Source organism: Scylla paramamosain, chromosome 25 (assembly GCF_035594125.1).
Source record: "Scylla paramamosain isolate STU-SP2022 chromosome 25, ASM3559412v1, whole genome shotgun sequence".
Lineage (NCBI taxonomy): Eukaryota > Metazoa > Arthropoda > Malacostraca > Decapoda > Portunidae > Scylla > Scylla paramamosain.
Window position 1 is genome coordinate 3,800,252 of NC_087175.1, and position 19,749 is coordinate 3,820,000.

General features: G+C 43.3%; 1 protein-coding gene across 1 annotated transcript in view; it reads left to right on the forward strand.

The window, feature by feature from the left end:
* Positions 1-19,749, forward strand: part of LOC135113101 (putative neural-cadherin 2) — a 248,894-nt gene that overhangs the window by 228,119 nt on the left and 1,026 nt on the right. The window contains exons 9-14 of the mRNA XM_064028140.1: positions 4,035-4,198; positions 6,009-6,155; positions 10,210-10,386; positions 16,086-16,274; positions 16,793-17,006; positions 17,931-18,133. Of these exons, the coding sequence (XP_063884210.1) occupies positions 4,035-4,198; positions 6,009-6,155; positions 10,210-10,386; positions 16,086-16,274; positions 16,793-17,006; positions 17,931-18,133 (1,094 nt within the window). The remainder of the gene's footprint in view (positions 1-4,034; positions 4,199-6,008; positions 6,156-10,209; positions 10,387-16,085; positions 16,275-16,792; positions 17,007-17,930; positions 18,134-19,749) is intronic.

The window sequence follows — 19,749 nt, forward strand, 5'->3', positions numbered from 1 at the left end:
GCCACGATGACACCCAGGCGATCCCAGAGGCCTGTCGTGTGATCTTGAACGTCGACGTGGCCACCGAGGTGCAGGAGAGGAAGAGTACGGGCGGACGCGTCGTGGCGAAGTTTCGCTTTCTTCCTCAGTCGCTCTGCCTTGGCGTCGCACTCATCAGCAGCGCGCTGCCACTGCTGAGCGTATGAGCGATGATGAGCCGGGACACAGGACCTCATAGGATGACCGAAGAGGACTTGTGCTGGTGATCGCCCTTCCGCCCTCGGAGTGTTGCGCAGTTCCAGCAACCCGCGAGCGAACGCATCCTCGTCCAGGTGTCCCTGCTGTGTGGTCGTGAGGATCAGCTTCTTCACGGACTTGACCGCTGCCTCGGCGTGACCATTGGAGCGTGGATAATGAGGTGAAGATACACGATGCTCCACCCCCCATCGAGCCAGGAAGCGCCGTACCGATGAAGAAGTGAACTGCGGTCCACCGTCAGTCCTCAGGAGAACAGGCACGCCCGTGTCGGCGAACACACCCCGAAGGACACGAACGAGCTGATCAGCCGATGCTGGACGTGAGCATGCAGACACGTGAGGCCACCCAGACAAGCGATCTACATACACGAGGTATGTACGGCCTGCTGCGTGGAAGTAGTCTGCAGAAACTGACTCAAACACCCTGCTGGGTGTGTCCGTGTCCTGCCAGAGAGGTTCGTTGGCTTGGCTTGGTAGGAGTGGACGGCATAGTGAGCATCCAGAAACGACGTTCTCAACGTCTCTGTCCATACCAGGCCAGTACACCGTTTGTCGGGCCCGTCGCTTGGTGCGCTCCATCCCCTGATGACTGTCATGGAGTCGCTCTAGTGTTTCTCGGCGGAGGCTGTGAGGAATAAGAAGCCTCGGCCCGTAAACCACCAGGTCGTCGTCTACGGCCAGCAGACTGCGCACCGGCCAGTACGTACGCAAGCGGTGATCGAGGTCGTGGCAATGATCAGGGAAGCCCTCGATGATGACGTTCTTGAGCAAGCAGTACTCCCCGTCTCTTGCTGCTGCGGCACGTACCATTTCCACAGTCTGATCCTGGAGTGGTGCTAAGCGGACGCCGTCCTCATTGGTGGCAGATAACGCTGAGATGACCGCTGAGTGGAGAGGGTCGAGGTCACCAGAAGTAGCAGCATCCTCTTCCTCCACTGGGTCCTGTACTGGAGCACGTGGGAGGGCGTCGTCTGTCAACTCGATGGCCATGGATCCACCAGCCATTGCACGTAAACCTTCCTTTGCTTCGAAGACGCTGGGAAAGGCCTTGATCACAGCAGCAGCGTGCCCCGCACGCTGCTGTGGCGTTGGGTCGTAGGAATGAGGCCAGCTGATCACTTCTGTGGGCGTAGATAGAGGTGGCTGCGAGGCGGTCGGGTACTTGATGGAGCTGTTGCCGGTGTGCTGTTCTTCCCTGCGTAGCGGTCGGATTTGAGCCGGAAAATCTTCGGGGAGGATTCCGAGAGCGATGGAATCGTACCAGCTAAGCAGCGCCCCCTTCACCTCCTTCACCACGCTCACAACAGTCTCAGCTTCCCTGTCGCCCAGTTGCAAGTGCGACGAGAAAGTTCCTACACAGGTGAGGGGGTGATTACCGGCAGCATAAAGTCCATCACCATCAGCGGGCGCCAAGCTGGAGGGCGGGATTCCAAGGAGTGTTGCCGTGTCGAGGCCAATAACGGTCGTTTCGGCCCCAGAGTCAGGAGTCCACGTAATCTTGTCTCTTCCAGCGGGATGTGTGGCGGTAATGAGCACCTGGGGCGCAGGTCGTGCCGTCACCGTCTTTGTGTATACGCCTGATAAGAGCTGGTATACACTGGCACTGGCTCCCCGCCTCGGGCCTGCACCGCGATGAGGAGAGACAGTTGAGGAACTCCTCGAAGCTCCTCGTCGTTTCCTCACTGTCTGCTGACATACACTCGCAAAATGCCCTCTTTTCCCGCAGTTACGACACACTTTATCTATTGCCTGGCATCCCCTTTTGTCACTGCGACAATCTTTGCCACAACGATAACAGCCCGTGGGGCTTGAGCCCCCGAAACTGCCCTTCCTGTAGTTCGAGACAGCGTTCACACCATGGCTCGAAGAGTGAGAGCCGCCCCTTAGTACTGCACTACACTGGTTAGCGCTCTCTGATGCTCTGCAAATATCTATGGCGTTTTCAAGGGTGAGTTTCTTGTTTTCCAGCATGCGTTTCAGAGCCACTTCGTCTCGTGTCCCAACGACAATTCTGTCACGCAGCTGATGGTTTATGCACTGGTCGCAAAAGTCACAGAAATTGGCGATTTCCTTTACAGCACATAAAAAGTCGTCAAAACCTTCTTGCGTTTCTTGCACGCGGGAGTAGAAGTCTCTTCTATCCATGATGATGTTGCGCTGGCTTCGCAGGTACTCACACATTGCATCGAGGATGGTTCTTAACTCCGCGTCTCTCGGTAAGCTTATCCCGTAGCGAAGTGTACGGGTCCACTCGTCGTCTAGGACAGCAGCGAGTGCCGCCCTCTGCTCAGCCAGGGAGAGACAGTCTATCCTGGCGAGGGTTACGTATCCTTCAAACTTATGGCGCCACGTGTCGAACTCACGTAAAGATGCTGACGCCGTTAAGTGAGGAATGATGGTGGCGGACGTCGGGAACCTCGCGCCCTGGGTAGACGTGCTGCGGGCTGTGGTTTCGCCTTCATTGCTCGCCGTGGTGCGACTGGGAGCTTGTGTCCCCACTCTCTCCAGCAGCTGGGTTAAACGCTCCTCGCGAGCCTGACTCTGCTCCGACTGTCGCGCTAGCAGAGCCTGACTCTGCTCCGACTGTCGCGCTAGCAGGGCAGCCAGCGCCTCCAACTGCTTCTCCATTCTGCGCCGTACCCACTGCAGCCTTGTCCTGATCCTACTCACTGCGCCATGTTCGACTCTTGACCAGCAGGGGCACAGGAAACGCAGGTAACAGTGCAGGTGTTTATTCACAGAAGGTGTGAACAGAAGGCTGGAGGTAGGTGATCTCCCGGCGCCAGGCCGCGCACTTCCACTTAACACTTATGACTGAAGCCTAGCTCGTTCACTCATACACGTATTCATGCCTCACACAAGTCTCGCTCATTCACTCGTTCACACAACTAGCTAACAACCACACATCCTGCTTATCACTAATAATTATTTTTTACTCCTTCCCTTCACACGCACGGAAACTTTGTGTTCACGCTATCACCTTATCTATCTATTTCACCCCTTCTCCTAACTTGTCACCCTCTCTTTTCTTTGACAGCCCTCCCAGTAACTTGAACTCTTTAAAGATGGGAGGTTTCAAGGCACCTATCCTTCAATTTTTGGTGATAATATTTTACTTTTCTTTTTAGGATTAGTATTTTGTTTTGAATGACCTGGTTTGACCTTTTTTTTGGGGGCACTGGTTATGTATTTTGATGATTCTTTTTTTGACCTTGCCTTAGGGACTGATACTTAACCCTTTCGCTGCGGTCTGCAAGAATTCACAGCTCTAAAAAAGTCATTAATGTGTGGAATCTTTTTTTTTTATCATGTACAGGAAAGAAGGGGATAAAAAAAGATAGTAGATTCTGCAATTTCTAGCCAGTTTAGCGTTTGGAAGTGGCCGAAGAACAAGGAAAGATGTCTCAGTGGTGAATGACTGAGGGAAAATGTATCAAGTGGCAGTCAAAGGGTTAATTTTAGATGATATTTTTTGACATTTTCATTTATTTATTTATTTTCATTTATTTATTTATTTATTTTTGGTGGGGGGACTGACATCTCAATTTTGCATAATCTTTTTTTTTTCTTTCCATAGGGACTGGCATCTCAGTGGCATTTTTTTTTTTTTCTCACTTTCGTTCTCCTTAGCCAGTGTCACTCTTCCATAAACAAAAACAACAATCCCTATCAACCCTTTCACTCACCAAAAAAATCTGTTACACCCTTTCACCTGTCCCTCCACCCGTCCATTCCTCCCCATCACACCTGCCGGTCTCCCCTCACCTGTCCATCGCCTCTCTCTCTCTCTCTCTCCAGGTACAGGCACGGTGTTGGTGGAGGTGGAGGACGTCAACGACACGCCCCCCAGGTTCCCCCAGCAGGAGTGGGTGCTGGCGGCGGGGGAGCACCTCACGCCGGACCATCCACTAGGGGAGCTCGGCGTGGTGGACCAGGACCTTAATAACCAGTTCTCCTTTAGGGTGAGTTGTGTGGCTGGGACCTCCTCTGTTTGTTTCGGTTTGTTTTCGTTTTTTTTTTTTTTTTTCTATATTTTTTTATGGATTTTTTTTTATTTTTCTTGATTAACTTTTTCTTTTCTTTTTTTTCTTTTGTTTTATGTAATTTTTCATTTTTTATTTGATTTTTTTGTATGTACTTTTTTTTTACTTTCCTCTTTTTCACTTTTTTTTTAACTATCCTGGATTTTCTTTGCGTGTTGTTGTTTTTTTTTAGCTTTGTTGCTTTCGCTTACTTTTTTTCCTTTCGTATTTCTTTGATTTTGTTTTGTGTGTTTGTCTTTTTATTCGTTTGAAAATTCCTCCATTTATTTATTTACCTTTTTCGTTTCCTGCATATTTTTTTTATTTTTTGTTTATTGTATTTCTATTTTTTTTTTTATTTCAACTTTCTGGTTTGGATTTGTGGTTTCTTGAATACTGTTGTGTGTGGTTTTATTACGTATTTTACATCTTTTCACTGTTTTATTTTTTGTTTCCTTTATTTTTTGTCTTTTTCGTATTCCATTTTAAACCCTTTTGTGTATTCATTTTTTGACGTTTTCTTTTTAATTTATTTTCTTTCTTTCCTCTATTTTTTATTTTAATTTTGTGTATTCTGTAGCTTCATTGTCCATCTTTTTTTTTTCACTGTTCTGTTTCTTCTGTTTATTTCTCTATTCTCTCCAATAACTTAACCACGTAATTATAAAAGTACAAACACACAAGATGGAAACAACAACACAAGATGGAAATAAAAAGAAAAGACAATAAGAAATTAAGAAATGAAGTTGTTGTTTTTTTTTTGTTGTCTTCATATTTTCACTTTTATATTTTTTTATTATTTATTTATTTTTAATTTTTATTTATTTTTTTTACATATTTATATGTGTCATGTGTTTGTTGTTTTAAGTTTTATCTTGTTTTTATTGTTTATTATTATTATTATTATTATTATTATTATTATTATTATTATTATTATTATTATTATTATTACTATTTTATTGTGTTTTTCTTTCTTTCTAGTGTTTTTTTATTTATTTATTTATATTTATTTTTTACCTTTGTTCTATTTCCTCATCATTTTCTTTTCACATGTTTAAAACAACTGATACTTTTCTTTTTTTTTCTTATATCACCATTTCTCGTTTGCTTCTTCCTTTTATCTTTTATTTACTTTTTTCTTTGTCTTTTTTTTCTCTTTTGCTCTCTCTCTGTGTGTGTGTGTGTGTGTGTGTGTGTGTGTGTGTGTGTGTGTGTGTGTGTGTGTGTGTGTGTGTGTGTGTGTGTGTGTGTGTGTGTGTGTGTTTGACGAGTCAGGTGAACTATATATTTGTTTGTTTGTTTGTTTGTGTTTGTTTCCTTGTTTGCTTGTTTGTTCATCCTTTTTTGTTTATTTAATAGCGTTATTCTTCCTCCTTCCTTTATTATGCTCTCTCTCTCTCTCTCTCTCTCTCTCTCTCTCTCTCTCTCTCTCTCTCTCTCTCTCTCTCTCTCTCTCTCTCTCTCTCTCTCTCTCTCTCTCTCTCTCTCAACCTAATTTCCCTATTTCATTTTTTCCTCTTCATCCTTCCTTCCCTCGTTTCCTCATTTATCTTCCTCTCCTCTTCCTAGTGGCATCTCTCTCTCTCTCTCTCTCTCTCTCTCTCTCTCTCTCTCTCTCTCTCTCTCTCTCTCTCTCTCTCTCTCTCTCTCTCTCTCTCTCTCTCTCTCTCTCTCTCTCTCTCTCTCCATGATCATTCACACACACCCATCGTATCAACACTCACTCTCCCTCTCTCTCTCCCTCCTACAGGTGGTTCCGGAGAGTGGGCGTGGGTGGCAGCTGTTCAGGGTGGGCGCAGGCGGTGTGGGCGGCCTGCTGTGGGCGCGGCAACCCCTTGACTACGAGAATCCCGCCCATCGTGTTGGTTTCCGGTTCAGAGTGGAAGTGACGGACCGGGTGAGAGAGAGAGAGAGAGAGAGAGAGAGAGAGAGAGAGAGAGAGAGAGAGAGAGAGAGAGTAATTAAAAAAAAAGTGGAAAAGGGAGAAGGTATATAGTAAAGAAAGAGAGAAAGAAAGAAAGAAAAGAAGAGAGTGAGGAAGTGATTTGTGAGAGAGAGAGAGAGAGAGAGAGGAATGTACATGTTTCTGCATTTATATTCTCTGTTTTAATCTTTTACTTGTGTGTGTGTGTGTGTGTGTGTGTGTGTGTTGAGGAAGTTAGGTGAGGAAAGGAAACTAGATAGAGAGGAGTAGGGAAAGTATGGTAAAGAGAAAGAGGAAAACATGAAGGAAAGAAGGGAGAGGGGGAAATAGTGATGGGAAAGATGGACGAGGAATGGAGGAAAAGAAGAAGAGGAGGAGGAGGAGGAGGAGGAGGTGAAAGAAAGAAGTGATGAGAAAGGTTTATGAGGCACTGTGTAAGTTGTGTGTGTGTGTGTGTGTGTGTGTGTGTGTGTGTGTGTGTGTGTGTGTGTGTGTGTGTGTGTGTGTGTGTGCGCGTGCGTGCGTGCAATGTCAGCTTTCCCTTTCTTTAAGAACAAACTCACCTAAAACAAAACAAAGACAAACATTTTTGCTTTATTTTTTTATCTTTTTTTTATTTAACTTTTTTATTCATTTGTTTAGCTTGCCTTAGCTCTCAGTTCCCTAATTGACACTATTTTCTCTCTCTCTCTCTCTCTCTCTCTCTCTCTCTCTCTCTCTCTCTCTCTCTCTCTCTCTCTCTCTCTCTCTCTCTCTCTCTCTCTCTCTCTCTCTCTCTCTCTCAAAATCTGTCTTTCTTGCTCACAAACAATTTTTATCTTGCATGTTTCACTATTGAGACAGAGAGAGAGAGAGAGAGAGAGAGAGAGAGAGAGAGAGAGAGAGAGAGAGAGAGAGAGAGAGAGAGAGAAGAATAACAAAGAGCACATGCATCATATTTTCAATCACCACCAGTCTCTCTCTCTCTCTCTCTCTCTCTCTCTCTCTCTCTCTCTCTCTCTCTCTCTCTCTCTCTCTCTCTCTCTCTCTCTCTCTCTCTCTCCTACACATTAAAGTAAACAAAAAAACAAACATCAAAAGAGCTAACAAAAATATAACCCTACTACTACTACTACTATTACTACTACAACTACTACTACTACTACTCCATGTTCTTTCTTTGTGTTCCTTAGTGGTCTCCCTCCTCGCCCCGCACTCCCTCTCTTCCTCTCTCTTGTGTACCTGCCACGTCCTTTGTTCCCCAGACAAGACACAGTTGGGAGGGATTGACGCCAAACTACTAAAATATTTATACCTGGGTGATTTTTTTCCTTCCACACCTTTTGGGAATAAATGTAAAATCCTTGTTTGGGGATTTTGAGGAAGAGAGAGAGAGAGAGAGAGAGAGAGAGAGAGAGAGAGAGAGAGAGAGAGAGAGAGGGAGAGGGAGAGAAGAGAGGATGGGTGGGAGGGTGATAAGGATAGGGAGTGTGATAGAGAGAAGGGTATCTGGTGAAAGAAATGGGAATACTGAGCTGGGTTGAGAGAGAGAGAGAGAGAGAGAGAGAGAGAGAGAGAGAGAGAGAGAGAGAGAGAGAGAGAGAGAGAGAGAGAATTATGGGTTTGTGTGTTCATTGATTCAAGGTTATTACAACAACAACAACAGTAACTTACTACTACTACTACTACTACTACTACTACTAATATTTGGGAAAAAGGAATAAAGAAAGACAAGTATGAGTAGCAATAAATTAAAAAAGAAAACGGTATTTGAAGGGGAAAAAAAAAAAAAACACTTGAAAGGAAAACTTTACCAGGCAGGAAACTTTTGCTGGAAAAAACACAAAACTCGAATGTCAATTATCGAATTTTGCTCCTCTTTTCCCCCTTAACCATTAATTCTCTCTCTCTCTCTCTCTCTCTCTCTCTCTCTCTCTCTCTCTCTCTCTCTCTCTCTCTCTCTCTCTCTCTCTCTCTCTCTCTCTCTCTCTCTCTCTCTCTTATCTGTCTTCATATTTATCTATTTATTTATCTATCTTTCATTCACTGACATACACACATTCCCAGAGAGAGAGAGAGAGAGAGAGAGAGAGAGAGAGAGAGAGTTGTGAGAAAAGGCTGCAGATTTCATTACCAAATCTAGTGGTTCCCGGGAGAGCAGATTTAGGAGTGAGCATTGAAAGCTTCTTCAAATGCATATAGAGAGAGAGAGAGAGAGAGAGAGAGAGAGAGAGAGAGAGAGAGAGAGAGAGAGATTTACTTCACGTTCTTTATTCTTGTTGTGTTGACAGTCGAACAAATGCACACACACACACACACACACACACACACACACACACACGTCATTACAAAAAGCATGACAGTCATTTTTATACATGAAAACTTTGTCTTTTATCTCTTTGTCAAGGTGAGAGAGAGAGAGAGAGAGAGAGAGAGAGAGAGAGAGAGAGAGAGAGAGAGTACGATTTTTACCTCTTCCTTCACATTCTATCTCTCATCCTTACTTCCTATTCCTCCTCCTCCTCTTCCTCCTCCTCCTCCTCCTCCTCCTCCTCCTCCTCCTCCTCCTCCTCCTCCTCCTCCTCCTCCTCCTCCTCCTCCTCCTCCTCCTCCTCACACATCTATTCTCACATCCTGTCTTCTTTCCTCACTCGCTCACACTCCCTCCTTCCCTCCCTCCTTCCCTCCCTCCCTCTCTCTCCCTCCCTCCCTCCCTCCCTCCCTCCCTCCCTCCCTCCCTGGCATCCGTTTCACTTCCTCCTCCCCTTCCTCCATGTCTGGTTGTCTTCCTTATCTTCCTCTTCTTCCTGCCTTTCTTCCTCTTTTTGTTCATGGCGTCTCTTCCATTATTTGTGTCTGTCTGAGTGTGTGTGTGTGTGTGTGTGTGTGTGTGTGTGTGTGTGTGTGTGTGTGTGTGTGTGTGTGTGTGTGTGTGTGTGTGTGTGTGTGTGTGTGTGTGTGTGTGTGTGTGTTTATGTATGTATGTATGTATGTATGTCTGACTGTCTGCCTGTCTTTCTGTGTGTGCTTATTTATTTTCTCTCTCTCTCTCTCTCTCTCTCTCTCTCTCTCTCTCTCTCTCTCTCTCTCTCTCTCTCTCTCTCTCTCTCTCTCTCTCTCTCTCTCTCCTTCCTTCTTTCTTTTCTTTATCCCATCATCCACACCTATTATCTCTCCTCCTTTTCCTCCTCCTCCTCCTCCTCCTCCTCCTCCTCCTCCTCCTCCTCCTCCTCCTCCTCCTCCTCCTCCTCCTCCTCCTCCTCCTCTTCCTCCAATAAGCAGAGGATTTTGAGCTTGTCTCTGAAGCCGCCTCCTTGATATGGAACGAGGAGGAGGAGGAGGAGGAGGAGGAAGAAGAAGAAAAAGAAGAAGAAGATGCGGTTCTGTTTCTCAACGTAGCTCAGGTGTGAAAGTAGGAGAGAAAGAGACAGATGAGAGAGAGAGAGAGAGAGAGAGAGAGAGAGAGAGAGAGAGAGAGAGAGAGAGAGAGAGAGAGAGAGAGAGAGAGTATTACATTGTTTTGTTTTGTTTGATTGGAAACTCTCCTTGTTTTGTTCCTTTATTGTTGCTGTTGTGTTTGTATGTTTGTTCGTCCACCTGTTGGAGAGAGAGAGAGAGAGAGAGAGAGAGAGAGAGAGAGAGAGAGAGAGAGAGAGAGAGAGAAATTGAACGCTGTAATTGAGGATACCAACATGGGTTCACTACCTCTCTCTCTCTCTCTCTCTCTCTCTCTCTCTCTCTCTCTCTCTCTCTCTCTCTCTCTCTCTCTCTCTCTCTCTCTCTCTCTCTAATACACCCTTAATATAATACTTATTTTTTTCTAACCATGATCTATCACTTTCTCATTTGTTTCTTTTTTTACTCTCTTCTCACCTATTACCATTTCTAATCTTACTTTTCTCCCTCTCCCATTCAAATCTTACCTTTTTTCCCTATTCTTCCCTTTTTCTTTCTTTCTTTACTGCAATTTATCACCTTACTAATACAACCCTTTACCCTCCCCCACCCTTTTTTCCCTCCCCTTCCCTTTCATCGTAACACAACGCAGGGTGAGGACGGCTGGCACTTCCCTCACAACACAGACAGTACCTGGGTGTCACTTCACCTGCAGGACGCTAACGATAACCCGCCCACCTTCACTTCCGCCCATGCTCACCTGTCGCTACCTGAAGACACCCCGCCCGGCTCCTATTTGGCCTCCTTTCCCGCCCACGACGATGATGGGGTGAGTGAGGGGGGTGAGAGGTGAGGGAGGGGTGAGTTTAGGGGGTGTTATCAAATTTCCTTCATATATACCAAAGGATGTATTGACTTTCCATGTACGACAGAGAGAGAGAGAGAGAGAGAGAGAGAGAGAGAGAGAGAGAGAGAGAGAGATTTAAGATGTATGTATGTTTGTATTTTTTTGTGTGTGTATCATTATTTTCTGCCAATCTACTTAACGACCGATTTAACTACATAACCTTCTATCTGTCTGTCTGCCTGTCTGTCTGTCTGTCTGTCTGTCTGTCTGTCTGTCTGTGTGTCGTTATTTATTTACCTCTCGTATAAACAGGAAAGGAGGAGACGATAATACACTTCTCCCTCACTATTCTATTTCCAGCACACCCAAAGCCCTGACATCATCATCTTTAATAGGGACAACCTTGGCGACCATGAAGCACTGCACACACACACACACATACGCACACACACACGCACACGCACACTATAATTCATCTTTATTGGTCAGAAAAGGTTCTCGGTTTTATTACTTAACCTTCCGATATTGTCTCCATCCACTTTCATTATCTCTCTCTCTCTCTCTCTCTCTCTCTCTCTCTCTCTCTCTCTCTCTCTCTCTCTCTCTCTCTCTCTCTCTCTCTCTCTCTCTCTCTCTCTCTCTCTCTCTCTCTCTCTCTCTCTCTCTCTCTCTCTCTCTCTCTCTCTCCTCCACTTCTTCCTTTATCCACATTCTCTGTCTATCTTTACTCCATAATTTTTTTATCCTCCACTTTCCGCATTTTCTTTTATTTTCTCCTTCATCTCCTCGACTTCTTCCATCCTCACTCCTTCGTGTTTCTCATCCACCTCCTTCGACCTTTTTTTTTTTCTCAGTCCACACTTCGTTTTCAATTTCTCTCCTTCTTTCTCTTTTTCATCCACTTTCCTTAACTTTTTTTCTATCCCCACTGTTTCTGCTCCACCTCTTGTCCTTACTCTCCTCCTCCTCCTCCTCCTCCTCCTCCTCCTCCTCCTCCTCCTCCTCCTCCTCCTCCTCCTCCTCCTCCTCCTCCTCCTCCTCCTCCTCCTTCCATTAACAGGATTTTCTCCCACACAACTTTTTTTTTTTTTCATTATTAGTTTGGCTTAGTATTTCAGAATTCATTGTTTTATCAGTTGCATCACGCTTTATTCCTTTATTCATTTATTTTTCTCCTTGTTTTCCTCCCTTGGTTTCTTGTTACCATTGTGATTTTTTGTCATTTTCATTGTCATTATAATCACTTTTACTTTTCATTCGTTGCCTTCCACCTGTCCTTGTCACGACCTCTTCCCTTTATCATCGTTCTTTATCATTCATTTCGCATGTGTTATCTTTCTTTACTTTTGTTGCACACACTCACTCTTTAATTATGCATCCTTTTTCACTTTACTCGTACATCATTCAGCTTTCAAAACACACTAGGTTATTTTCCTTTTCATTCACTTTAGAAAAAAATTATATAAACTTCTCTTCTCTCTCTCTTCTCCATTTTCTGCAATTATTTTAAGGTTGTATTTCATATTTCCTAACATATACATCTTCATTATTCCTTCAATTCATCTTACATATCTCCTTTTCCTTGTACAATCGTTATCACGTTCTTTATCACCACGCCATTCTTTTTCCATCTTTCATATTTCTTCCCTCTCCTCCATTTTGATTTCGTATTTCCTAACCTATACATCCTCATTATTCCTTCTATTCATCTTCAATCTTTCCACGTATAGTCGTTATCACGTTCTTTATCGTCACTTCATTATTTACCACGCCATTCTTTCTCCATCTTTCATATTTCTTCTCTCTCCTCCATTTAGAATTTCCTATTTCTAACATGCATATCTTCAAATCTCTCAACGTACAATAATTATCACGTTTGTTATCACTGCGCCATCTATCACCGCCCAACTTTCCAAGAACCTCTTCTTTGATAGTCTCGAGTTCGTCTTGACATTTCACCCTTTCCTCGAATTAGGAGATGCAGAACAGGTGAAGGACAGGTAAGGACACAGGTGAAGACACAGGTGAGGGCACAGGTGAGGACACAGGTAAACTCACACATTAAGCAGCACACATAATAACCAGCGTTGTTATTGCCAGCTGCTCACCTTCTCCTAATTGGACCTTGTTACCTGCCCTCCACGATCCTCACCTGCTGTAATTAACGACTCCCACCTGTACTAGAACCTCTCTTACATGAGTTCACCTGTAGCTTCCCACAGGTGGTTCTACTCTAATTGGTGTTTTTCCCCGTGAATGGGGGAGTGAGGATAAGAGTTAGCGTTGCCATTTTCAGGTCCATTCAGTTGGGGTGGAAATAAGAGAGTCAGGTGATATGAAGGGAATGTATTGGTGAGTACTCGTAGAAGAAGAGGAAGATTAATTGTGTGCTCATTGAATTAGTATGAAAATAGTTGTTGATGATAAATAAGGAGGTGAAGGTGGGAAAGAAAGACTATACTGAATTAGGATGTAAGAGTGGGAGGTAATAGGAAGAGAATGCATAAATGAATAGAGGAAGAGGAAGATCTGTAATTGTGGGTTTATTGAATTGATATGAAAGTAGGATTTGGTAACAGAGAAGCAGTGATGAATAAGGAGATGGAAGAGGAAGAAGAAGATCCCACTGAATCAGAATAGAATTAGTTAACACAAGGAAAACTGTAAAGGTGAATAAGGAGATGGAAGAAGAAAAAAATAATGGTGTTGGTGTTCCTGACTTCAATGAACTGTCGAGGAAATGAAAGTTTGCTGGAAATCTGGAAATAGTAAAAGTAATGATGAATAAGATGGAATAGAAAAAAAAAAGCAAGACTCCTATTCTTAGTCTTACCAAATCATGAAAATACAAATAACTGATAATAGAAAATGCAATGATGGATAAATAGACGGAAGAGGAAGAGAAAGAGAGATATTAACAATTCGAGTTTATATTGTACTGATATTGAAAAGGTTATGACCAATACGAAATGAAAAATGGTAAAACAGAGAGATGGGAAGGAAATGGAAGCATGGTGTCGGCGTTCCCAGCCTTATTGAACTGGCGTGGAAATAGAGGTTGTTGGCGATAGAAAACACAATGATAAACAAGGAAATGAAAGAGGAAGAGAGAGTTTGCCATTTTTACCTTTACTGAGTTGGCATGGAAATTGAATAGAAACCGATAGAAAGCATAATGATGAACAAGGAGATGAAGGAGGAAGAGAAAGATTGGGGTTTTTATATTCATTGAATTGGCATGGAAATTGAAGATACTACGAGTGGAAAAAATAGAGATGGAAAAGGAGATAGAAGAGAAAGAAGAGAATTGACATTTCTACTATTACTGAACTGACATGAGATAGGAAAATATAACGATGAATAAGGAGATGGAAGACGAGGAGAATACTTGACATTTCTAGCATTCCTTAATTGACCAGAAAATAGAACATAATAAAAGATACAATTACGAATACGTAGGTGGAATAGGAAGACGAGATGGAAGATAACGAGAATAGGAGAAGGTTGCTTAATGACCTACTCTCTGGCACAACAACAAGAGAAACAGGAGGAGGAGGAGGAGGAGATTGAAGAATAGGGAGAGACAGGAAGAGATATATGATCAATTATGTTAGAAATTAAGAATGATAACTAGAGAAACAACAGTAAAACAACAACAATAAATTAAATGAAAGACCGGATGATGAAAGTGCATAGGAGGAGAAGAAGAAGAAGACATGATTGATAGTTATATGAAAAAAATATGTAACGATACCTGGAGCAAGAAAAATGTAAACGGAAGGAGGGAATTTGAAGGAACAGGAAGAGGAAGAAGAAGGAAAAAGAAAAGGAAGAAGATGAGATATAATTAAATGATATCTGAGGAAACAATAACAACAAGAAAGAAAGAAAGAATGAATGAGTGAAAAAGAGAAGGAAGAGAACGAGACGGAGGAGAAGGAGGAGAAAGAAAACAAGATATGATTAAGTGATGATAACTGAAGAAACAAAAACAGCAGTAGCAACAACAACAATAACAACACCAATAGCAACAACAAAAATAACAACAGTAATAACAACAACAAAAAAACAACAACAACAACACAGTAACAAAAACAAACACCACCACCACCACCAGGAACAACAACAACAAGAAGAAACAGCAACAGCAACAATACCACCACCACCACGACCACCAAAATAGGAACAAGCACCGGCTCGTATCGTCACGCTGGGTCTAGAAAGGAGGAAGGTCCCAATAAAATAGTCACATTATGGCGAGCAGCAACATAAGCCCTACCGATATATAATGTTTACTTTGTAGCGCCCATAAAGAGCGACTGTGGCTTATTGGAGAGAGAGAGAGAGAGAGGGAGAGGGAGAGATATTATAGGTTATCCAGATTACACCAAATATTTACACATTTTCTCCTTTAGTACATGCTTCCAATATTCGATGCCAGAGTTAAGCAATTAGTTAATGAATCAACCAGTCAGTCAGTCTCTCAGTCAGTCAGGCAAGCTACTATATCGATCAGTGAATCACTTTAATTTGTCAGTCTATCAGTCAATCTTATTTTTATTTTATTTTTTTTTCAGCCCTATTTGCAGCAATGGAATGGATAGGTAGATGCGGAGGAATCTTCTACTGTACTATCCTACTGTACTTGTTAACTCATAAAATTACAACCACACACCCCACTAAGACCACCTGGATCCATCGCTGGCTGCCATCCTACCCAGCCCTGTACACTTCCAAATAATTCTCACTGTACCAAACATCTTAGCGTTTTACAGCACTCCCTTGACATTGCGTAAGAAAATAATGGTAGAAGTACCCCAGTCTTTCTTTTCTATGTAAGATCTCTACACAAAGCTAACAAAAACTAGTGAGGCTAGGGGAAAAAAAGAGGAAAAAAAAAACAAAGCACTCTAAAGATGGCAGACCATAAAGGGAAACAGGGAAACCAAAAGTGCTCCCATAGTCTTTTATTATGTAAGGCTTCTGCGAAAGGTAAACAGGAACTAGAGGGAAGAAAAGAAGAGAAAAGCTTTTTAAAGGTGGCAGGGCATGAAGGAGAGGAAGAAAGCGAGCCTACAGTTACCAGGAGAAGTGTCTTGAAAGGAAGGTGAAGGCAGCTTTGTTTGAAAGGAGTGAAGACAAAGATAGGCTTCTATTCTTGGAGGAGGAAAGATAAAAGTCCCATTTTCTTCAAGGAGTAAAGGATAGCTTCCTTTTGGTGAAGGAGTAGAAGTAAAGATAAGCTCGTTTTCTTGGAGTAGACACAAGTACACCCGTTTTCTTTGCAGGAGTAGCGACAAAAGTACTCCCGTTTTCTTGAAGGAGTAGAGACAAGTACACCCGTTTTCTTTGCAGGAGTAGCGGTAAAAGTACTCCCGTTTTCTTGAAGGAGTAGAGACACAAGTACACCCGTTTTCTTTGCAGGAGTAGCGGTAAAAGTACTCCCGTTTTCTTGAAGGAGGAGAGACACAAGTACACCCGTTTTCTTTGCAGGAGTAGCGGTAAAGGTACTCCCGTTTTCTTGAAGGAGGAGAGACACAAGTACACCCGTTTTCTTTGCCGGAGTAGCGATAAAAGTACTCGCGTTTTCTTGAAGGAGTAAAGATAAGCTCGTTTTCCTGAAGGAGTAAAGATTGCTTCGTTTGCTACTAGAGCTGAAAGCACTCCCGTTTTCTTTGCAGGGAGGAGATGGGAAGGTGGACTATTCTGTAGCACCGGACACAGACCCCGGGGGCTTGTTCAGCGTGAGCGAGGCGGGCGTGGTGCAACTGGCGAGGGAGCTGGACAGGGAGGCGGCCGAGGTGCATAGGGTGCTAGTGGAGGCTGTGGACAGGGGGACGCCGCCCAGGACTGCCACTGCGACTCTGCTGGTGAGGAGGGAGTGGTGGTGGTGTTTTTGTAGTAGTAGTAGTAGTAGTTTTGTCAGTATTTATTTGTGTTTCTTTAGTTTTCTTTCTATTGTTAATTGTTTACCTGCTTCACTAGTGTTTGAATGATTATTTTCCTTATTTTTTTTATATTCCTCTTTTATCTTGTTTCTATATTTTTTTTCGTAATGGCATTAATAACAGCTGCAGTAGTAGTAGTAGTAGTAGTAGTAGTAGTAGTAGTAGTAGTAGTAATGTTCGCAAATCACACTCACTTCCTTCCATAGCTTCCAAATATACCCGTTACTCCCTTCCTTTCCATCCACAAGCATCCTTTTACTTGCACACCGTCCCCTGCCTCACTCATCCATCTCAACAGCCCACCCGTTAACCCCTACAATCCCACACCTGTACCCTTTACCTCAACCTCTCACCTTACACCACCTAGCTAATCTTCAACCCATCACCCACACTGACCCGTACACACCTTGCCCACTCAGCTAACCATCTTAATCACGCAGGTAAACGTGACGGATGTAAACGATAATCCACCTTACCTGTCGGAGCCACGTCAGGTGAGGGTGCCAGAAAACGTAGGGCCGAGGGAGGTCGCGCGTGTCCACCTGAGTGACTTGGACGTATGGGGGCAGGGTCACGGGCCGCCCTTCAGCCTGCACCTTGACCCCAGAGCCCCTAGTGATGTGAAGGAAGCTGTGGTGGTGTCCTTCAATAGAGGTCAGTATTGGTGGAGTGGGGGTGGTTAGGTGAGGGTTTAAAAGGTGTTGTGGTGTGAGGGGGTCTCAGGTGAGGTGAGGGTAGGAAGAACAGAAGACGGAAGAACAAGGACGAGTAAAAACAACAAGAACAACAAGAGCAAGAAGGAAGACGAGGAGGAAGAGGAGATGAAACAAGAACAACAGAAGTAAGAAGAAAAATAGAACAGTAATAACAAAAGCAAGAAGAATTTTAAAAAAAAAAAGGAAGAGAAAAACGGAGAATGAAAAGAACATGATGATGATGAAAAGAACAAAAAAAGACGAAATTGTAAAAGAAAAGAACAGGAACAAGATGATGATGATGATGAACAAGAAATGATAAAACGAAAATGAAGGAGGAGGAGGATGAGGAGAAAACGAAGAAAAAAAACAAGAAAACGAGAAAGAAGTGGGTGCAAGGAGTGATATACCGGGAGACAAACTGAAAGGGAAGATAAAAAAAAATTAATGAAAGATTACGTTAAGGAGAAATGACGGGAGTTCAAAGGGAAAACTAAGGATAGGGGGAAAAAAGGAAGGGGAAAGTGAAAGGGAGTGAATTTCTGGGATGATTTTAGTGGAGAAGAGGAATGAATGACAACAGTGAGATGAGTAAAAATTTAGATTGATATTGGTGAAGAATTAGGATTTTTGGACACCACTAGGTAAACAAATAGGACAATGAATATGTAATCAGACAAGTACCAGATACGTTGATAGATAGTAAAGAAACAGATAGATAGACTACTTATACCAAAACTAAATAGTACTGCCAAAATTAGATAATGGACTACTGCTACCAAACCAAATAGACTGATAGATAAGTACTTAAAAAACTAAATAGATAAATTACTACTACTACTAATACCACTAACATCTCCTCCTCCTCCTCCTCCTCCAACAGAAGGTGACTCAGGGCGTGGAGAGGGCGTCGTCAGCACAAGCAGGCCCCTGGACCGAGAGGTGACGCCCGTCCTGTTGGTGCCCCTAGTGGTGGGGGACGCCGGCTCTCTCTCCGCCACCGTCACCCTCACAGTTCACGTCACCGACATGAACGACAACCCCATGGCGCCTGCCTCCCGCCACGTCACCGTCTGGGTCCTGCAGGTGTGTGTGTGTGTGTGTGTGTGTGTGTGTGTGTGTGTGTGTGTGTGTGTGTGTGTGTGTGTGTGTGTGTGTGTTTGAGGGTGTTGAGTTTTTCATTTTAAATTTTCCAGAGTTTTTCTTTCTTTTCCTCTCTTTATTTTGATGTGTTTGTTTAGTTTTCGTGTGTGTGTGTGTGTGAGAGAGAAAGAGAGAAGAGAGAGAGAGAGAGAGAGAGAGAGAGAGAGAGAGAGAGAGAGAGAGAGAGAGAGAGAGAGTAAAAGCGATAGCAAACTAATACATTAGAGAGAGAGAGAGAGAGAGAGAGAGAGAGAGAGAGAGAGAGAGAGAGAGAGAGAGTATTGAAATCCAAATTCCCAATATAAAGTTAGTCTTACCAATTTCTACTTAGCCTCTCTCTCTCTCTCTCTCTCTCTCTCTCTCTCTCTCTCTCTCTCTCTCTCTCTCTCTCTCTCTCTCTCTCTCTCTCTCTCTCTCTCTCTCCATGAAAAACTGCAAACTGCCGCGTCATTAAATTCGTAGTTTAACATCACACTAAGCCACAAGGTTGTAATTAAGGTGCATAACGAATGATACGAGGGTAATCAGGTGTGCTAATTAACAGGTATCTGACGAGGGTGTGTGTGTGTGTGTGTGTGTGTGTGTGTGTGTGTGTGTGTGTGTGTGTGTGTGTGTGTGTGTGTGTGTGTGTGTGTGTGTAAATAGCTGTACACGTGATAAGTGTCTGGAATGTAAAGACGAAAAAAGAAGAGGGAGAAAAATTGTAGAGTGAAACAAGTGTGTGTGTGTGTGTGTGTGTGTGTGTGTGTGTGTGTGTGTGTGTGTGTGTGTGTGTGTGTTGGCTTTCGGTTTTTGTTTTTGTTCTTTTTTGTTGTTCTTGGTTTTGTTGTGATTATTTTTATTATTATTTTGTTATTTTTATTATTTTTATTGTTATTATTTCGCTAGATATTTTTTTTCTTCCTACACCTCTTTTTTCTCCTCCTCCTCCTCCTCCTCCTCCTCCTCCTCCTCCTCCTCCTCCTCCTCCTCTTCCCTTTATTTGTATCCGGAATCACTTTTGCATCTTCTATCTTCTTCCTCCTTTCCTCTTTTCTATTTCCTTGGTTCTCTTCCTCCCTCTTTCATCCTTTCCTACCTCCTCCTTCTCCTCCTCCCTCTTTTTCTTTATGTCCCCTTTTCTTTTTACACTCTGTCACTTCTTTTCATTTTTTTTCATACTTTTTACTTCCCTCTCTTCTCTCTTTATCCTCCATTTTTCTTCCTCACCCACAGTTATTTTCTTTATCCCTCCTCCTTCCCTTCCCGCCCCCTTCCCGCTTCCTCTAATCTTCTCTCCGCGGAAGAAAGATGAGTGATGGAAGGAGTGAAGAAAGAGAGACAGTAATAGTTTATGTGATGTAGATTCAGCTCTCCTCCTCCTCCTCCTCCTCCTCCTCCTCCTCCTCCTCTTCTTTCTTATCCTCCTTCTCCTTCTCGGATTTTTTCCTTCGTTCTATTTTTTTTTGTGATTTTTATATGATTTTTTTTCAAGTTGTTGTTGTTGTTGTTGTTGTTGTTGTTGTTGTTGTTGTTGTTGTTGTTGTTGTTGTTGTTGTTCTCGTTCTCATTCTCATTTT